At 38.2% G+C, this 20,363-nt stretch overlaps 1 protein-coding gene across 2 annotated transcripts in view; it reads right to left on the minus strand.

Moving 5' to 3' along the window:
- Positions 1–18,834: 18,834 nt before the first annotated feature.
- The window catches only part of SRBD1 (S1 RNA binding domain 1), a 198,482-nt gene continuing 196,953 nt past the window's right edge, over positions 18,835–20,363 (minus strand). For both annotated transcript variants that reach the window (XM_049651442.1, XM_049651441.1), the window contains exon 21: positions 18,835–19,150. In XM_049651442.1, the coding sequence (XP_049507399.1) occupies positions 18,861–19,150 (290 nt within the window). In that variant the 3' untranslated portion in view covers positions 18,835–18,860. The remainder of the gene's footprint in view (positions 19,151–20,363) is intronic.

The following is a 20,363-nucleotide window of genomic DNA, read 5'->3' on the forward strand; positions in this document are numbered from 1 at the left end:
ACCCGATTCATATGTTCACGCCCATTCCTCCGGTGCAATGGAATTAGCAGATAGGGTCTTTGGGAGGAAATTGGGGTGAGTGGAAGCCCCATAAATGCAGTAATTGCCCCCGTAAGAGTTAGAGGTTGCTTCCTCTCTCTGCTCTCTACCATGCAAGAACCTAGTGAGAAGTCAGCTGTCTGCAGACTCGAAGAAGGCTCTCACGGGAACCCAACCATGACCTCAGACTTCTAGCCTCCAGAACTGTGCGAATAAATTTCTGATATTTATAAGTCACCTAGTTTATGGCATATTGTTACAGCAGCTGGTGCTAAGACAGAACCTGTTTTTCTAAAACCAATCAGAAATAACAAGGATACAAATGAAATAAAAAGTCTGTCTAGGAGGAATGGGGCAACACTTATAACCTGAACCTTATTATTTATAAAGAAAGGCTGCCAAGTACAGTGAAAATTAGGTCAAAGAAAGGGTGCCAAGAGACGACACCCATGGCTGCAGATCTCAAGCAGAGTCAACAAGGCACAGTTTTCCAAGTTAGTAGCATACCCTGAGAAGCAGAAGCAATAGTCGCTTGTCTAAAAGAAGGCTGAGGTTTGCAAACCGGTTCTAGAATTCTCCATGACTCCCTTTGAAACCACACAGACATGACATTTTTGCAGGAAAAATTTCTGAAAGTAGGGAAACTAAGGTGAATGGATGGCATTGCAACTACCAATTCTACTCAATTAATATTTTGTAAAGGCTCTCCCCCAGTTCACCTCTCTGCACTGCACACCTGCTGAGTTCTGTGGCTCGAGTTATGCAGATTTTTGTGTTAACCCCCCCCCCCCCCCCATCAACTTCGTAGGTATTCAAAACGGTTGGTGCTGATCTGGCTGCATTTCAGGGATGAGACAAGCTCAGGGTCTCCATGCTGCTTGCCATCTTGAATTCTCCTATAAAGGCTCAACCCACACTCACAATACATTCCACTAGACCTTATATATGTAGGGCTTTATTGTAAGTTAGGACTTGTTAGCCCAGAGGTTGTTCAAAGCCTCTGACACCTCTCTCACATTTTCTTTCCCCATATAGGTGGTTCTGAAAGAACTCTGCATCCAACAATGAGAGTGACATAAAAGGAACTACGTATGGTTTCACAACCATATGAATATGTTAAAAAATATCAAAGTGTACACTTTAAATCAGTAGATTATATTATATGTGAATTATATTTCAATAAGCTTTTTTTAAAAAGGGACTAGGAGACAAAACCATTGCAGGAAAGAAGACAAAAGAAATAAGAAAACAGATTCAACATATGTCAGAAAATGTATCATGGAATAGCTGAAAATTGTGACTAAGTAACTTCTTATGGATTCAAAGAACTTAGTGAAGTTCTTTGAAAAACTTCAAGTGAAAAAGTGGCCTCCATGAATCAAGAGTTCAAAGCACAGATAAAGGACTGAAGTAAGAAATGATAAGACAACATCGGAAAAGATAAAATTAACCTGAATGAGCCTAGGAAAGATGTAGAAAAGTAATGACACACAGAAATGGAAACTGCAGAAAGAATGAGATATCGTTGAAAACAAGCTAAAGAAATGGAAGACAGGCTTAAGGAAGCTGAGTCACATTTTAAAAAGTCAAGTAACATTTTAAGAACGTGAAGAACATTTTTTAAAACTCAAAAAGAAAAAAAAGAATTTTATAGAATTATAGGAAAAACTCATATACATAAAGGTTAATGCTCAAGTACGCATTCAGAAGACAGCAGAACAATCAGCACACGAAACACATTCACAGTATAATTCAAGAAGATTTTCTGAAATAAAAAATTTGACTCTATATATTTAAACAGGCGCACCATCTTCCAGGAAGAACAAAGATTAATCAGCACTAGAACATGCCCTAATAAAGTTACTGGACTTCAAAGATACGATCATTCAGACAGAAAACCAAATGACCTCAAGGGGAAGAGACAGAAATCAGGCTGCTTCATACCTCCTTATTTATTTTTAACGTTTACTTATTTTTGAGACAGCGAGGCAGAGAATCCCAACCAGGGTCTGCTCAGCACAGAGCCTACTGCCAGGCTCGAACTTACGAACCATGAGACCATGACCTGAGCTGAAATCAAGTCGTATGCCTAACCCACTGAGCCACCCAGGCACCCTGAGAAATCAGGCTTCTTTAAAGCAGCATTCAACATTGTAGAAATTCACTGTCTTCAAAATTCTAAGGGATACTATGACCCAAGAATTTTATTTCCAGCCAAAGTATAGTTCAAGCATAAAGGCAACATGCAGATGACTTAAAACACACAAATACTTACAGAACACAAATCCTAGGGATCTTTCTTGAAAAAAACCACTAAAAATAGCCTCTGTCAATTGAAAGGCAAATGGAGAATGAAAATGATTACGTGTCCAATTCAGCAAGTTAGAAAAAGAACAACAGCAATCTGAAGAACAAAAGCAAGAAGATACTAGTAAAGACAAAAACAATTAAAGAATTAGGAAAGAGAAGAACTATAGAACAAATAAACATGTCCTAGAGAATGTTCTTAAATAAAAACAAAAAGGTAAAGATTTAGGAAAGCTGGTCAAACAATAATAAAGAAAGAAGCACGTATATAAATATGAAAAAATGAGTACATAGAAATAAGCATACTTAGGAAATTGAATCATAAGAGAATACATTGTTCAGCTTTATGCAAATATATATAATACATAATTAGGAAAATACAAATTATTAAAATTGACCCCAGAAAAGGAAGAAAATGCAATAGATCAATTTTCAGAAAATTTTGTGAGTGAATTCTAGCAAATCTTTAAGAAATATGTAACTCTAATATTATTTAAATGGTTCTAGACTATAAAAAGGAACAATTCCAAAATCTTTTTACCAATTCAGCATAATACTGAGATAGTCCCAATCCCTAAACATTGCAACTAAAATATCAGCCAACTGACTCTAACATGATTAAGTCAAACTCATACCCAAAATGCAAAGATGGATCAATATTATCTATTATTGTAATGCAACTTAAATATATATCAAAAAAAGAGAAATACTATATGAACATTCCTGTAGATGCTGAAAGGGCATCTGAAAAAAACCCTATCATAAAAGAGTAATAGATGAATAGCTTCTTAGCATGAAAAAGTATATATATCATTTCAAAGGCTAGAAACTACATAGTGAAACACTGAGCCCCATTAAAATCAGAAACAAAACAAGGATGTACATTACCAGTATTGTTTAACTTTAGCTACTAGCTGATGTTATTAAAGAAAAGAAATAAAATATATAAAATCAGAAAGGAAAAGGAAGAAAACATTAGTAGATAGGATGATGCTACGGCAGAAAATTCAGAAAAATCAACTTAAAAAAAATCATTATTACCAAGAGTAAGATAATTTAGTCAGGTAGCTGAGCATAAAATTAAAACACAATTAATAGTTCTCCAATATCTGAATGGTTATTTAGAAAATATAACAAAAAATACCCAAGTTACAAAAACAAGAAACATTATAGAATACCTAGGAGTAAATCTAAGAAATGTACAAGATTCACATGAAGAAAATGTGGAAACATTATGAAAGGTCATCTAAAAATATTTTAATAAATAGACATATTCTTATAGAGATGATGGAATATGATGGCAATCCTTTATAAATACATATATAAATTGAACTTTCTCAAGAAAAATATTAATACCATTACTTTGGGAATCAAGTGAGGAAAGAGTAATGAGGGAGGAATAGCTCTATCAGACACTAAAAGGTATTATAAACATTATAGTAATTAAAAGTTTGGTATCAGCACAAGAACAGAAAGATCTATGGAACAAAATAGATAGCTAGAAATAGATGCAAATAAATATTGGGATTAGTTTCTGATAAAGTTGACATTTCAAACTAGTGGGCTAAAATGACATATTTAATAAAGAGGATAAGAGAGTAGCCTTCTGGAAAATATGAAATTGGATTCTCTCTTTCACTTACACCAAATTAAATTCCAGATAGATTAAATATTTAAAAGAAAAAATAAACATAAAGGTAACAGAAATGACACATTTGATTTTATAAAAATTTTTGTTTTCTTTATGGCAAAAATTTCCAATTATATTTTTCATTTCCGAGTATTCATTTAGTTTATCACACCTACTTGATCACTTAAAAAATATTCTCCTTCAAATGAGTTGTGTTCAACCTCTTCGCTCACTAAAAGATATTAAATACACTTATTTTATAATCTGTGTCTAATAATTCTAATATGTGAAGGGTTTGTCTCATTCAGCTGTTTTTTCCTGCTGCTTCTTATAGTTACTTGTTTGTTTGCTTTAAAATTTTTGATTATGGTGTCATATTCCTTGAACTTTTCTGAGAGAATTCTCCTACAGAGAAGACTTGCATTCACTCCTGCAGATGCCAAGGGGCACAGTCATTTAAAAAAAATTCTTAGCTTGAGGATTTTGAGATCACTCCAGTAGTATGAAATCAGCAGTGCTAAGCAGCATTTTTACTATTTTTGATAGTTTGTATTTTTCTTCTTTTCTTTAGTTCTAAGTATTTTCTAATTTTCACTTTGATTTCTTCGATTGATATGTTATTTAGAAGTATTTTTAAACTTCCAAACATTTGCCATTTTTATTATTATTTTTTGCTACCCCCAACTACCTCTATGAGCACTCTGCAAGCAAATCTTTTTTTTTTAATGTGTATTATTTTTATTTATTTATTTTTGAGAGAGAGAGAAGAGGACAGAAAGGGAAAAATCCCAAGTGGGCTCCTCACTGTCAGTGTAGAGCCAGACACAGGGCTCGAACCCATGAGCCGTTGAGATCTTGACCTGAGCCAAAGTCGGATGCTTAACAGACTGAGCCACCCAGGTGCCCTTGCAAGTAAATATCACTACTATCTTATTCAGGCCTTGGTTACCTCTTGCTTGTACTGGAAAAACCACTACACATGATCTATGCCTTTACACTTAGGGGAGAGTGCTTTTTATTCTTTGTGTATTTTTAAAAATACTGTATGTAGTGGTTTGTCTAATCCTCATCTTACAAAATTATTCCAGAGGACAATTCACAGACAAAACCTAGGAGGGATATCAGTGATAAATTGAATCACCTAGCTGCACCTGAAACAATAGAGCCCATTGAATTAGGGCAGTCAAACGTGCTTCCTCTGAGGACACAGAATTGATTTGTTTAATTTCTGAAAGGTCATCTGCCCTGGGAACGGGAAAGGGGATTCTGCATTCTCTTCCATGGTTTGTAACCTCATCCCTGACAGCTGCAGGGACACGTGCAAGAAGAAGAATCTCTCCTTCTCCTCCTCCCCCCCGCCCACCCCCCTCCTTCCTGGCATTCACACATAACTGTGTGGCAATTTACTTTTATCACCATGGCCTGCAATGGGCTTTACTTGCTAGGCATCATGTTCTCCACAGAGGATTGCCATGGGAAAGTCTCTCATTCTGAGCCCCCTCAAATAACCAGACCAGGCATTTTTCCCATCTTGGGTTCATCCTTGGATTGCTATCAGTTCATCAACAAGTACTAATGAGTGTACTTATGCATCTGGACTGAATCAGTGTCTATTCTCACTGACTTAGACATTCCCAGTTTGAGAAGGCAAAATACAAGGCAACAGACTTAAAATGAAGCCAAACTCATTGGCTTCCCATGAACTTGTATTTTAATTGCTACAACTGCTTCCTAACATACCTCCTGGACTTCTATTCCTAGCACCACCCCCAATGCACTTTCACATGTCTGTCAGAGCAACTGTCCTCAAATAATGCTGCACATCCCCTTTCCCCACTAAAAATCTTCAGTGGATCCTCTTTCCTTAGAAAATCAGGTACAAATGAAGAGAACCAGGAATGGTGGATAAAAAGGTTAATATAATAAACTCTGTATAATGCTTTCCTCTCTTTTATCAGGTTTTTAATTAACATAAAATTATGTAGTCATGGTTGTATCAATGTATTATTGTTGGGTTTGTAACATACATAGATGTAACAATAATATAACAATAATAAAAATTTTAAAAAGGGGGGAGGGAATAGAGTTATATAGGGTTGATGTTTCTGTATCTCACTGGGAATAAGTTACTATAAATGTGAAGTAGGTTGATACCTATCATCTTATCTGGTAAGCCTATTGAAACACTAAGAAAATGACTCCAGACAAAGATCACAATTGAAGAAAACTACAGATCAACATCTGTTATGAATACAGATGCAAAAAATTCTCAACAAAAAACTAGCAAACCAAATCCAATAATATATAAAAAGATTAATTCACTGTGTAAGTTTGCTATGCTAGAGTTGCCCAAACAAAGTTTCACAATGTGAATGGTTTAAACAACAAAAATTGACTACCTCCCAGTTCTGGAAGCTAGAAGTCTGAGGTCAATGTATTGGCAGGATTGGTTCATTCTGAGGGTGCTAGGGAAGTCTGTTCCAGGCCTCTCCTACTTTCTGGTAGTTTCTAGGTTTGTAGCAGTATAACTTCAGTCTTCATATGACATTCTACCTGTGTGCATGTCTGTGTCCAAATTTCTCCTTTTTATAAGGACCTGAGTCAATCAGATCAGGGTCCACCTCAATCCAGAATGACCGAATCTTAACTAATTACATCTTCTACAGCCCTCTCTGCAAATAAGGTCACATTCTGAGATACTGGAGGTTAGGACTTCAACATATGAATTTGGGGGGGGGGGGGGGCTCATTCAACCCATAACAAAAACCATGACCAAAAGGAATTTATCCCAGGAATGAAAGATTGGTTTAACATTCAAAAATTAATTAATGTAATATACCATACTAACAGAATAAAGGACAAAACTCACATGCTCATCTTAATAGATTCAGAAAAAGAAGTTGAAAAAATTCAATACCCCTACATGATAAAAACACTAAAAAACTAGGAATAGAAGGGAACTCCCTTAACTTGATAAAGGGTATGTACAGAAAATGCACAGCTAAATCATACTTAACAATGAAAGACTGAACACCTTCTCTTTAAGAGCAGGAACAAGACAAAAATATCCACTCTCACCACTTCCGTTCAACAATGTACTGGAGGCTCTAGTCAGAAAAATTACGCAAGAAAATTAGATAAAAGAAATTCAGAGTGGAAATAAAGAAGTAAAACTATCTCATTCACAGAGATAGCATGATCTTATATATGGAAAACCCTAAGGAATCCACTAAAAAACTATTAAAAGTAGTGAGTTCAGTAAGTTTGCAGGACATAAATCAGTATAAAATAATCAACTGTATTTCTATACACTGCAGCCAACATTCAAAAAATTAACATAAGAAAGCAATTCCATTTACAACTGCATCAAAAAGAATAAAATACTTAGGAATAAACTTAACAAAAGAAGTGTAAAACTTAAACTTTGAAAATAGCAAAACTTTGTTGAAAGACATTAAAGACATAAGTAAGTGGAAAGACATCCCATGTTCATGGATTGAAAGACTTAATATTGTTAAGATGGCAATACTCCCCAAAATGGTCTACAGATTCAATGCAATCCCTATCAAAATCTCAACTGGCTTCTTTTCAGAAATTAACACGCTGATCCTAAAATCCACATGCAAATGAAAGAGATCTAGAATAGCCAAAACAATCTTGAAAAAGAATAGAGTTGGAAGACTCACATGTCATGTCAAAATTATTACAAAGATACTATACTCATGACTGGATAGTACTGCATAAGTACAGTTATAAAGACCAATGGAATAGAATTTACCTACCTGTTTTTAGTATAGAACCCATAAGTCTATGGTCAATTGATTACTGACAAGCGTACCAAGATAATTAAATGAGGAAAGAACTATCTTTTAACAAATAATGCCAGGACATTAAAACAAAATCAATTGGAGCTCTACCTCATTTCATATACAAAAAAATTCAAAATGGATCAAAGACCTAAATGTAAGAACTAAAATTATTAAACTCTTAGAAGAAAACAAATGTGTAAATCTTCATGACCTTGAATTATGCAATGTTCTCTTAAATATGACACCAAAAGCACAGGAAACAAAAGAAAAAATAAATTCAACATGTTATCAAAAATTTTGCTTTTCAAAGGACACTATGAAAAAAAGTGAAAACCCCACAGAACTGAAGAAAGTTTTTATAAATCATCTATCTGATAAGGGGCTTACATAGAGAATATATAAAGAACTCCTAAAAATGTAGAAGAATAATCTAATTCAAAAGTGGTCAGAGAGCCTGAATAGACATTTCTTCAAAGAAAATATACAAACAGCCAATAAGCACATGAAAAAATGCTCAATATTATTATTTATGAAGGAAATGCAATTTAAAACCACACTGTGAAACAACTTCACATCCACTAAAATGGCTGTAATAAAAAATACAGATGAATAACAAGTGGTGAGGAGGATGTAGAAAAACAGAGTTTCTTGTTGGAGTAATGAAAATGTTCTAAAGTTCACTGTGATGGTTGCATAACTCTATGAAAATCATTGCTTTGTGCTCTTTATTTAAATGGTGAACTGGGGCGCCTGGGTGGCTCAGTCGGTTGGGTGTCCGACTTCAGCTCAGGTCATGATCTCACGGTTTGTGGGTTCAAGCCCCACATCAGGCTCTGTGCTAACAGCTTGGAGCCTGAAGCCTGCTTCAGATTCTGTGTCTCCCTCTCTCTCTGCCCCTCCCCGGCTTTTTTCTCTGTGTGTGTGTCTCTATCTCTCTCAAGAATGAAAAAACATAAAAAGAAATTTTTAAAAATGGTGAATGATATCTCAATAAAGCTGTTAGCAAAACCCAAACTCAAACAAGACCAAGGTAAAGTTTCTGGAGGCAAATTTGTGATTGCAGACTATTTTCTTTGGTCCTGGCTCTATTCACTGGGGCCAGCAGACAGTATTAGTGAAGAGTTGGCCAAAGCCCAAAGGAACTCTCTTCATCTGTGCTTTGCCTTGAGCAATTTATTTTTAAATAACCCTTTGTCAAATTAGACATACACAGTCTGGTTTTGCATATCCTCTCCTAGGGTTTTTGATGTTTTTATCTTGGGGATGGGGTGGAGTATGGAGGGTATGTTTTCCTCTTTGAAAAATGTGATGGGTTAAGGGCCAATTAATTGTCAGTTTTAGTTTTCTTGGCCCCTGACTCATGTCCATTTTCAACTCCAACAGCTTCCAGTATCAATCATACAGGAGCCAAACTCTCCATGAGGCACAGAGATCTCCCCACTGCTCTGAATTTCTAATTTTCTTTCTTTAGTGGAAGTGCAGTCTCTGCTCAGTGTTCTTAGAGGTGCAGGTGGGAGGGAAGTAATCTAAGGGAACCTTGTAAATAATGAACGAATAGGTTCATAGGCTTTTCAGCACCTAGGTTACCCAGTGCTGCCATACATTATGAGGCCAGGGATGGGTAGATGCTGGGGTTGGTTTGCTGGAGAGTTGGCTAAGCAGCTGGGTGAGAGTTGAGCTCTACAAGTACAGAATAGGAGCAAGGGATAACTGGGGGGAAAAGGAGGGAAGGTGGGCATTCATGAGCTAGTGGATCACAGAAACAGTTAGTTTGGAAGAAGCTCAATTCTAATGCTCCAGAGGCTGTACTGGACTTGTTTATGCTCCCAGATTCACCCAGCCTCAATAGGTGACCCCTACTCTCATCCTCAGCCAGAGGCTGAGCACTGCAGTTAGTGCTGCTTACTGGAGAAGTGGGGATAAGGACTAGAATTCAGTGTGGCCTCTATCACATTTGTTGCAGTGAGACTCAAAGTAGCTCCAACACAAAGGTCTGACCCAACCATACCTACCTCCTTAGCAATTGTCCACAGAAGGCAACCTAGAAGCATGGGGGAGTCCATGCCTGGTAGGATGAACTGTGACCAGTGCGAAACAGGAGACAGGAAGGAGAAAGCAGATAAACTCCTCCTCTTTCCTACCTTCCTTCCACCCTCTTAACATCTGAGCCACCATCATTCCATATAACTTCTTCAAAGACAACCTGGCCTCTAAGAAGCTGGCAGGGTTTTCTTATGAGGCTGTATGCACATCTCGTTTTGCCCTCTCACTACCTGGACTCATTTTCCCCTTTCCCTTGCTCTTCCTGCCCTGGAATTGTAAACCCCAATAGAACATGAGTACATAAGCTTTTTTCTCATGCTGTTTTCTAGAAAACCTAATGCAGAGTTAATGCAGAGCTTTTTCTCATGCTGTTTTCTAGAAAACCTAATACAAAGCTAATGCAGAGACCAAGGCCAACCACTGTATCCGGAGGAATCAAGGTAAACAATGGACAACTCAGGTCTGGTGAAGCTGGAGTCAAAATCTGAGGATGTAAGGAATGAATAAAAAGGGGGGAAGGTTCCAATATCATGGATAGCGATGGGAATTCAAGGTTGCTGTCCTGGTGGAGTTTCCAATCGACAGAGGAAGATATTAGTTAAATGCTATTATCACATACATAAATGTATAGTCATAAACTGTGTGTAGGAAGTGAAGGGAAGTTGCATCACATGGTGCAAGGAGAGCCTACAAAAGTGAACTTGATTTAGTCTGGGAGTTCAGTAAGTCTTTTCTGAGAAAATGCCATCTGGGGTGACATCCAAAGGGGTGGGGGTGAGAACAAAGGGAGGCTGCTCCGGGCAAGAGGAATGACAGGACACCTACACAGGCTCTGTGGTGAGGGGGAGCATGCTCAGTTCAGGAGAGCAGAAATGATTTCTCCACAGAAAAAGATGCCTCCCAGCCTTGGTTTTCATACTTAAAAAAAATTTTTTTTTGAAAGAGAGAGAGCACAAGCAAGGGAGGGACAAAGGGTGAGATAGAGAATCCTAAGCAGGCTCCACGCCCAGTGTGGAGCCCGATGTGGGGCTCGACCTCACAACTGTGAGATCATGACCTGAGCTGAACTCAAGAGTTGGGCGCTTAATCGACTGAGCCACCCAGGCGCCCCTCAGTTTTCATACTTAAAAAAAAAATCTCAACCCACAATAAAGAATGTATTTTACATCTTAACCTAGTATCAATACAAATATACAGACAGACATACCAAAATGGAAGTTTCATTACATGATCTTTATCTTTATGGGGTTTTCCATAATAGCTGTGAACAATGAAACGTGTGTATACTTGGAAAGAGTACTAGCACTAGAACAATGTGCCACGGTGTTCACCACAGAACTGTTCGCAGTGATTTACATACATACGATGAAACATATCAAGGTAGATACGTAGGTACTAACATGGAAAGATGTACGTACTACATTATAAAAAGGTATAGTGTATATAATCTCACCCTGATTTGTTAAAAATATTTATATATGAAGAAGTCTATGTACAGAATAACAGTTGAGAAAAAATATAAACTAGAAAAGGTGGCTACTCCTCAAATTACAGGGGATTTTTGTTTTTCACCAGCTTTTGTATTTCATTATTTGCACTTTTGACAATATTTGTATTACTCTTTCAATTGGGAAAAATAATGAAAATAAAGTTAAAAGAAAATGACCAAAATACCTTCAGATGTTCCCTGAGGGTGCCATTATAGGTGAAGTGAGGTTGTTGGTTTACCAGAAATTCAGTGGTTTTGGTTACCCAAGTAGCAAATTATACCAAATTTGACTCAGCTGGCATATTAAGTTTTAGCTTCATGGAATCATTTTTAACCTTGTGAAGCAAAGAACTTGAACAAACCTTAGGTGTGACTTTCACTGGTGCCACTCTCTTCTTCATGGCCAAGAGATTCAAACCTGGGAAGCAGGTGGGTAAATGTCATCAAGTGATCAAAGAACCATGGCTGGGACTGGAGAAAGACATCCAAAGGCGAGTTGCTCTCTTGGGGAGAACCTCCCCAGTTACTGTGCGCCTGGCTATAAGGAGGTGGAAAGTTCATCAGAAGTGGGAAGCTTTCAGTAGCAGGCTTTTGTCCATCTATTACTTGACTGCTTTTGCAAAATACTACAACAAATCTGGAGACTTACATTTGGCCTCATTACTTAGATAAAACAAGACTCTCAAAACTTGAGACAAAACAATGCTGAGCTATTCCACTGCTCTCCCTCCCTCACCCATCTCTCCCTTCAACACTGCATCTCTAACTTTAGATTTTTCTGCTAGGATTGACCTGTCACATGAGATGGACTATATAGCTGTAACAAATTCTCCAGTACATGAGAGGTTTCCCCACAGTATTTAGATTGATAATTTATTTCCTCTCTTCTGGGATAGACGTTTCTCCTTAAAAATACTGGGGAGGAGGGGGATTATAATCCTTGTTTAGATTCTTGAGATGAGCTAAGAGAATAGCGAATCTTTTCGGGGGTGACATTTAATTTCTAAAAAGGTAATTTTTAGTGCTGACAGGACCAGAGTCTGCTTATCCTACTCTGCCTCTAAATAATAAACTCAGCCTCCACGCACAGAATCATCCTCACCATATAAAATGAGTGAGTGGGAAGAAATCTATATCTTTCTTCCTGTGGAACAGACTGCTTTGGCAATGAGCCCAGTCATTCTGAAGTTCTCCATGATCTGTTATTTAAATCCAACTCATTATGACTGATTTCAGGCAGGAAGCCAAAATGACAAGACTGACTAAATACGTATTTTTGTTTTTTCCATTCTGTCCCTTGTTTCCATCTCTAGTTTTAACACAAGTGCTAACTCCGAGGTCAGGATTAGAGGTATAGACACCTCAACATGAGCACTCCATTAATGCAAAACCAAGTATTCCAAAGGGTCTTTTGGCTGCAAATGAGATGGGATGACACCATATTCTGAAGTAGATAGCAGCCAGGCTTAACTCCAAACCGCCCATGATATTTAACTTAAAATATTCTGTGCCGCAGTTTAAATTCCAACTCCCCATGGCTGCAGACATCCTCAAAAGATATCATATTCATCTTTTGTCTCCAGTACCTGGCATGGGATCTCATGGAGGTATCCAATAAATGTCTTCTAAATGGAACTTTTAGGTCTATAGGCCCATGTTCTATTTTTTCTTGCATTCTACAACCATGGCTGTTCAATCACTTGTTAAAGCTCTTTCTTCTATGTTTGCTTATAGTTCTTTTACAATTTTATCTGGGTTTAACCCATCTGGAATTTATTTTTGTGTACAGCATGTCAATATGATTTTGCCTCAATATGAAATGCCACTTTTAACACACACTAAATCTCCAATGATTTTGTTTTTGTTTTTTTAAAGTAGGCTTCACACCCAGGGAGGAGCCCAATGTGGGCTTTGAACTTATGGTTCTGAGATCAAGACCTAAGCTGAGATCAAGAGTTAGCTGCCTAATGGATTGACCCATCCAGGCCCCCCAAATCCCCACTGATTTTGAATTGGTTATTTTACCGTTTTGTTTATCTCCTGTGCTATTACCATACTGTTTAAATTATGGCAGCTCTTGACTATATTTTATATCTGGAAGGACAAATTCCCTCATATTATTCCCTCATATTATTCTTTTAAGGTATTGTTTTGAATTTTTTTTACATATTCTTCCAAATAAGTTTAATATTTTTTAATTAAACTGTAAAAAAAAATTTTTTTTTTTTTAAATTTTTGAGAGAAAGAGAGGGGCAGACAGAGAGGGAGAAAGAGAATCCCAGGCAGGCTCTGCGCCATCAGCACAGAGCCCACTGTGGGGCTCAAACTCACAAACTGTGAGATCATGACCTGAGGTGAAATCAAAAGTCGGATGCTCAACCAACTCAGCCACCTGGCGCCCTGAAATAAGTTTAATTTTTAGCTTAAATTTAAATACACATACAAACAAAAGCAAAGCTGATTAGAATAACTAGATTTCTGCCAAAAGTAGACATATATAATAATTTTTGGAGGACTCATTTTTCTACAATACTATGTCTTCCAATCCAGGAACACAGTATGCCTTCATGCTTTCTGCTTTTATTTTATATTCATTAGTAAAGCTTTACACATTTTGTTCACACTGATCTTGTACATTGTAAGATTATTTCTAGATATTTTACAGTGTGTTGTTGTAATAAATGGGAACTGTTTATTCCATCATATTGTCTAACATGAGTAAGGAAAACTGGATTTTAGAGAACATTTTATATTCAACTATTTTTATTAAACTCTTTTATTAGGTATGTACTCATCCAATCAACATTTATTGAGTACCTGTCACATGCTGGTATTAAATATAGGGTATTTAAGTACGGCACAACACAGATATATATTATGGAATATACTTTGCTCTAAACCTTCCCCTGCCCCCTCAATAGCTTAAATGAATAAAACTTTTATTTTTCTCACCTAACGTGAAGTCCAGAGTAGGCAGTTCAGGACTGTTGTGTGACTCTACAATGCCAAGATGGATTCAGGAACTTTCTATCTTTCTGTCCAGCAGTCGCTATTGAGTGTTTGTCACTGTCTGACCTCCAGCACTTCTGGCATTCTGTCTGCACTCCAAGCAGGAAGGAGGGCAAGGGTACCGGATAAGAAAAGTATGATAGCTGGTCCTGACACCCACTGTTTCTAGCCTTTCTAGAATCCCACCCCGTGACTTTTGCCTACACTCACTGGCCAGAACTACACCACAGAGCCACATCCGTGTCCATTAGTCACATTATCGCCCTCCTCAAATCAGAATTCTTTTAGTAAGGAAGAGGGGGGAGAATTCTGAATAGGCATCTAGGCAGGCCCTGCCATGACAAGACAAATTCCTGCCCTTAGGGAGATGTTCAAAGAATTTATACCCACTGGTAATCTTATTCAGTTTGGGGCTGTTAGTACAGTTTTATGCTGCCGATTACCAACTGACACTTCCAGCCCAGCTCTCTTCCCTGAACTTCAGAAAGAGCCTGAAAGAGCCAACTGCTTATTTGGCATCTCCACTTAGATGTCTAGTAAGGATCTCAAACTCAACTGGTCCAAAATAAAGTCCTTCACCCAAACCATCCAACACAGTCTTCTCCATGTCAGTAGATAACAATTTCATCCTTCTGGTTGCTTAGGCCAAAAACCATCCTAGATTCCAGTCTGTCTTACATCTTATATCCAATACACCAGGAAATCCTGTTTGGCTCTGTGTTCATCTTCCAAACATATCCAGAATCCCACCACTCCTCACCATTTCTACCACTAACATTCTTGTCCAAGCCACCATTATTTTATGCCTGCATTACTGTGACAGCCTCCTAAAATCATTATCCACATAGATAATTCTTCCTGAAGGTTCAATTCCCTGACTTCCTCTTTTTAATGTTTATTTATTTTGAGAGAGAGAGCGCATGAGAGTGGGCAGGGGAGGTGCAGAGAGAGAGCGCGAGCAAGCAAGAGAGCAAGCGAGAGAGAATCTCAAGCAGGCTCCATACTGCCAGCACAGAGTCCAGTGAGGGGCTTAAACTCACAAACCATGACCTGAGCTGAAATCAAGAGTTGGCTGCTTAATCCACTAGTCACTCAGGAGCCCCTTGACTTTCTCTTTTCTAATGATCTTATCCTTGGTCTTCTACCGCTGCTACCTATTCCTGTGATCATCCCCTCCCCTTTTTATAATTACCAAGCACTGCAACCCTGAAAGCTGTAACTTCAAAGTTAAGCTTCCCACTGCTGATGGCCACTCTTTCGCCCATTATGTCCTCTGTTACCTCCACTCTAACATTCCTCCAACTCCATCAGGACCTACAATCATTAATTCTGTGCTTTTTCACTGCCCCTCATTTTCCCATTACACTCTTTCTTAAGGAGTTTAAATTCCATGGTCAACAATTTCTTTGTCCACATTCCCTCAACTTCCTTGCTCTTCTCTCCATTTTACTCACTTGGCAAACTCCCAAACCTGATTAGATCCACCTCACCACCTGTGCCCATCCAGCTGATGTGGTGGAAGAAAATTATATAAGCAAGTGCACTGATCTTCCATTTGCCTGACCCTTAACCTGCAGTGGAACATTTAACATTGACTGGAAGTCACACTCTATTTCCCTAGGCTTTTCACTCTTTTCATCCTTTTCTTTCCTTTTCCTTTCTTCTCACACCTCCAACTCTCTTTACCCCTGATCTTCAGGCTCCTATGATGACCTTCCTTTTTATTTCAATGAGAGAAATAGAAGTGACCCAAGGAGACCTTCTATGAGCTTCCATCATCACGTCCTCCTCCCTATGTCTGGGCCCATGCAATCTTCTCTCTTGTTAAGATGGACACACTGTTTGTATTCCTATTTCAGACCAGTCACTGTGTACTAGATCCCACCCAGTCTCATCTACTCAAGGGTAGCATTCCAGCGATTCCTCTCGGTCTCCCGTCTCAAATTTTCCTGTTTTACTAGCTCATTTCCATTTGTACATATTATTATTTCTTCTTAAAAAAATACAAAAACTCTCTCTGGACTCCATTTTCCCCTGCCAACCACGATATGATTTCTCTTCTCGCTTGACAGCCAAACCTCCTGAACAAATTGTCTATATTCAAAATCCCCAATCTAACTCCTCCCACTATTTACCAATCCCATCAGGCTCTCACCCCTACCATTTATCAGAAACAACTCTTGTTAAGGTCAGCAAAATATCTATCTAGTTAACTTCTGGACACCTTTCACATTTCAGTGAAACCCCTCCGAAACATTTTTTGACATTTCTGACTAAGTAAACCACTCTATTACATGCTAGCTATCATATTGCTTATCCTCAATGTAACTTTATATTTGCATGTGATTTCTCAATTAAAGATTCTTTTTTCCTCAATAGACTCTAAGCTCCATAAGGGCAGGGATAAGGTCTATTTTCCCATCATAACTGTATGGTCAGTGTCAGGAGGCCACCAATAAATTTTGGGAGAATTAATGCTTTATTACAATCATGCCCATTTTAAACTTGGGAAAAGGAGGCCCAGAGAAGTAAAGATACCAGCTCAAAGTCACATTGTGGATTATCAGTAGGATAGGGACTAGGATTAGTTGAACATACTGACCACCAAGCGCCATGCTACTTTCTAGGGGTACATGATGAATGAGACATGCCCCACTTTTCCCAGTGTAGGCCTTATAGAGCTTCCACCATGTTTGGGCTGGAAAGGACCAGCCACGCAACCCAGTTCAATATCAAGCTCTTCTTGTGTCTACAAAGGCTTAGCTACCAGGTCAACAGAGATGCTTCAAATGCTCTGGTTCCTGCATTTAAAGTGGCCAAGGAGAGGACCTCTTCCCCAAAAGCATCTGTTTGACCATATATGGTGATAGATGTTAACCAGATTTATTATGGTAATCATTTTGAAATATATGCAAATATCAAATCATGTTGTACACCTGAAACTAATATGATGTTATATGCCAATTATGCTTCAATTTAAAAAAAAAAGCATTTTTTTAAAAATTACATTGCAGGCTTCAGAATAAGACTCTTTGGGTGCATATCACTCATCACTGATCTACAAATTATGAACCAGGAAGAACACTGGAAGGAGTAGGAAGGTCAACTTAAAGTACAACATTAAGATCCATTGTCTCTTAAAGACCAGTAACAGAGAGAAAAGCATTTCAGAAATGAAACTGTCAGGAAAACAGGCCTTCAGTTATACAACTTTTAAGGGACCTACTGCCTTAAAAAAATCTATGTACAACAGTTGGAAGACTGCATATTTTGAGACTGGCAAACTACCAGGCAGAACTATCAATAAATGCAGTCCAATTTACCACTTTGTAAGGGACTGTATTACTAAGGTGATCATATGACTTATTATGCACAATGGGACAGTTTGGGAATAAAAAAGAAGCACTATGAAAAATCATACCAGGACAAATGAGTATTTACTAGGACTGTTCCAGGCAATAAGCGCAGGACTGGTTACCCTCTTTAGGAACCATCTTCCACTCATTACACATGGAGAAAACCAGGTATTCATTCAGTCATGCAAATGACTCCATTAAGCCAATCAGCCAGAGCAGCCAGAATGGACAAAACACCAGTCTAGTATGGGCTCTATTTAAACAATTTTGACCCTGAATGGGCATGCTAATACTCACCATCTCCACTGAACAAAAACAGAGTTAAGAGTCACTTGCTTTATCTACTTGTTTTTCTTGCCCCTTCATACCTGATCTATAGTCAGTCTTTAGGAAGGCCATTTCTTCCCCCCTTTGAAGTTTAATCTGAATGCTTAAGAAAGAATATATACCCTTCTGTGCTAAGCAAAGTCAAACCGAATGCCATCCTTCCAATTTCCAGAGGCTTCCCATATGTGCCACATCTTTAATCAAGATGTACTCCTAGGTCATTCACTGAGTTAACATAACAAAAACAAGATCACCAGCCACAGAACTTTATTGTAGGGGTCGATACATATATCCTTCTCAGAAATGTTTTGAGCCATTCACTTGATGGTTATGAACACATCAGGATCTAATTGGCCTATTTTTTATTTACTTGGCAAGAGAAAATCATGAATCAAGTCCAAAAGACCTGATTTAAAAAAAATCTGTAAAAAAGGGAGGGCGAAACACTGCCCATCCTTCTATGTCAAGAAACATCGTACAATTCAGATGAAGAAAGCAATTCCATACAAGTCCAGCAAGGCAAGCTGGCAAGTAGAAATGAAACAATTTGTCATACAAAATGCAAAAGGAGTCTAAGATGAAGTACAAAAAATAAGATTTGGGTCAAAAAATCATTACTAAGTAAAGACCATAAGGATGTCTATTAGTTGTTTTCTTTAAGAGGAAAAGAAATTGAGCTGTTACTTTTCTATTTATTCAGAAAGAAAAATAAGGAAAGCGTTTGAAAAATACTTCTGATATTGAGTGAATTCTTTCTCACCTGCTACCTAGAATTCACAAACATCTGACTTATTCTTGCCCACCTGTAGAAATGAGGAAATAAAATCAGTATTTGACTTTTAGTACGACACTCACAACACCCGAATGAGGTCCAGAGTAATCCTAGATCGGGGGATGTCAATGTTGAGTACTTGGACTTCCACTCTTTCTCCAGGGCCCAGTCCAAGACTCCTTCTCTTCTTTGTTTTAGAAAGTTTTGCTTCTGTTACATTTCGTATGGGAATCAGCCCTGATCTCCCCACTCCTATATCTACAAAAATTCCAAACAGAGTGGCATTCTCGACTTTGCCTGTGAGAACTGTCCCAACCTGCAGGTCTTCCAAGCAGACTATGCTTCTCTTGAAATCAGGTTTATCAAAATCTACAAGGAAACGGGAAAAAAAGACAGCGTAAATAGTAGGTCCTGTACCTCCTAGACACAATATGCATTAGTAAATAAGTATTTACCACGTGTCAGTTACATGCTGGACCAGGAGTAAGCATTGAGAGGGGCCACGAAAGAAGCTGAAACCCAGGCCTGCCTTCAGGGAAAATGTATCTCAGCTGGAGAAGCAGCGTTCGCATAGTAGGAACGGTCAGGAGAATTTACCTGAACACTTTTTTCCCTCCAAACTCTATCTTGCTAACATGCAAACATTAGCAGTACACACAAGGACCAAGAAGAATAGACGGTCTTGTGTTCCTTTTTATGAGGAGGTGATAGGAAAACATCTTTGTTCAATGAATACACAAGGCCAAATGACAAACACTGAGAAAAGTAAGATCTTCCCTGACAGAAGATGGGGAGTTTTCCCCCCAGTTCCTGAATTCTCAAACTGGTTACAGGTGGTAGAAAGTATGTCAACATTTGGTCAAGTGTAGATGAAATTAAAATGCTCTCCTCTCTCATTTCCCTCCATGAATCTGGGATTCAGGAATCAATTTCCCTCCATTTTGAATATATTTACCCAATCAAAAACTTAATAGATTCTTGACTATCTATGGCTCGGAAACCCAGATCGGCCAGTACCTAATCTTCTTTCTCCTCCTTCAATTCAACTCATCAAACATATATCAGCTCCTGTCCACACACTCTGCTGGGTGCTAGAGCTACAAAGATGAAGACACACAGATCTCTGCTCTCAAGTTCCTCACAGCCCTCTTTTCTTGTTCGCCCCGGTGTATGTGTACAGTGTTCGTTAACACCGTCCTCCCAAAAAGTGGGTATTAAGCGTGCCAAGGAATCATGGCTCTAGTAAAAACAAAACAAAAACAACAACAGAGGTTTCATGAGGGAGAAGGGTAGAAATAAAAGTCTAAGTGGGACTCTGGGGTTATCTGTGGATTCCATTTTCCCATGCTCTTCTTGGCCCCCTTTCCTAGGATTACTGAATGTTGATTCTAATAACAAAGAACATTCTATGCTTGGATCTCCTTTTACCAAGGCCTCATTTTCCCTCCACCCATCCCACTTCCTTTTCCTCCACAGCTGTTGGCTTGATCCTGATTACTTGTTAAAGCTATCCTTTACAGTTGTACTAACAACTGGCCACCTCTTGGTTCCCCTCCCCCAGTCCAACCATCCTGAAATCAAG

This window comes from Panthera uncia (assembly GCF_023721935.1).
Source record: "Panthera uncia isolate 11264 chromosome A3 unlocalized genomic scaffold, Puncia_PCG_1.0 HiC_scaffold_11, whole genome shotgun sequence".
Lineage (NCBI taxonomy): Eukaryota > Metazoa > Chordata > Mammalia > Carnivora > Felidae > Panthera > Panthera uncia.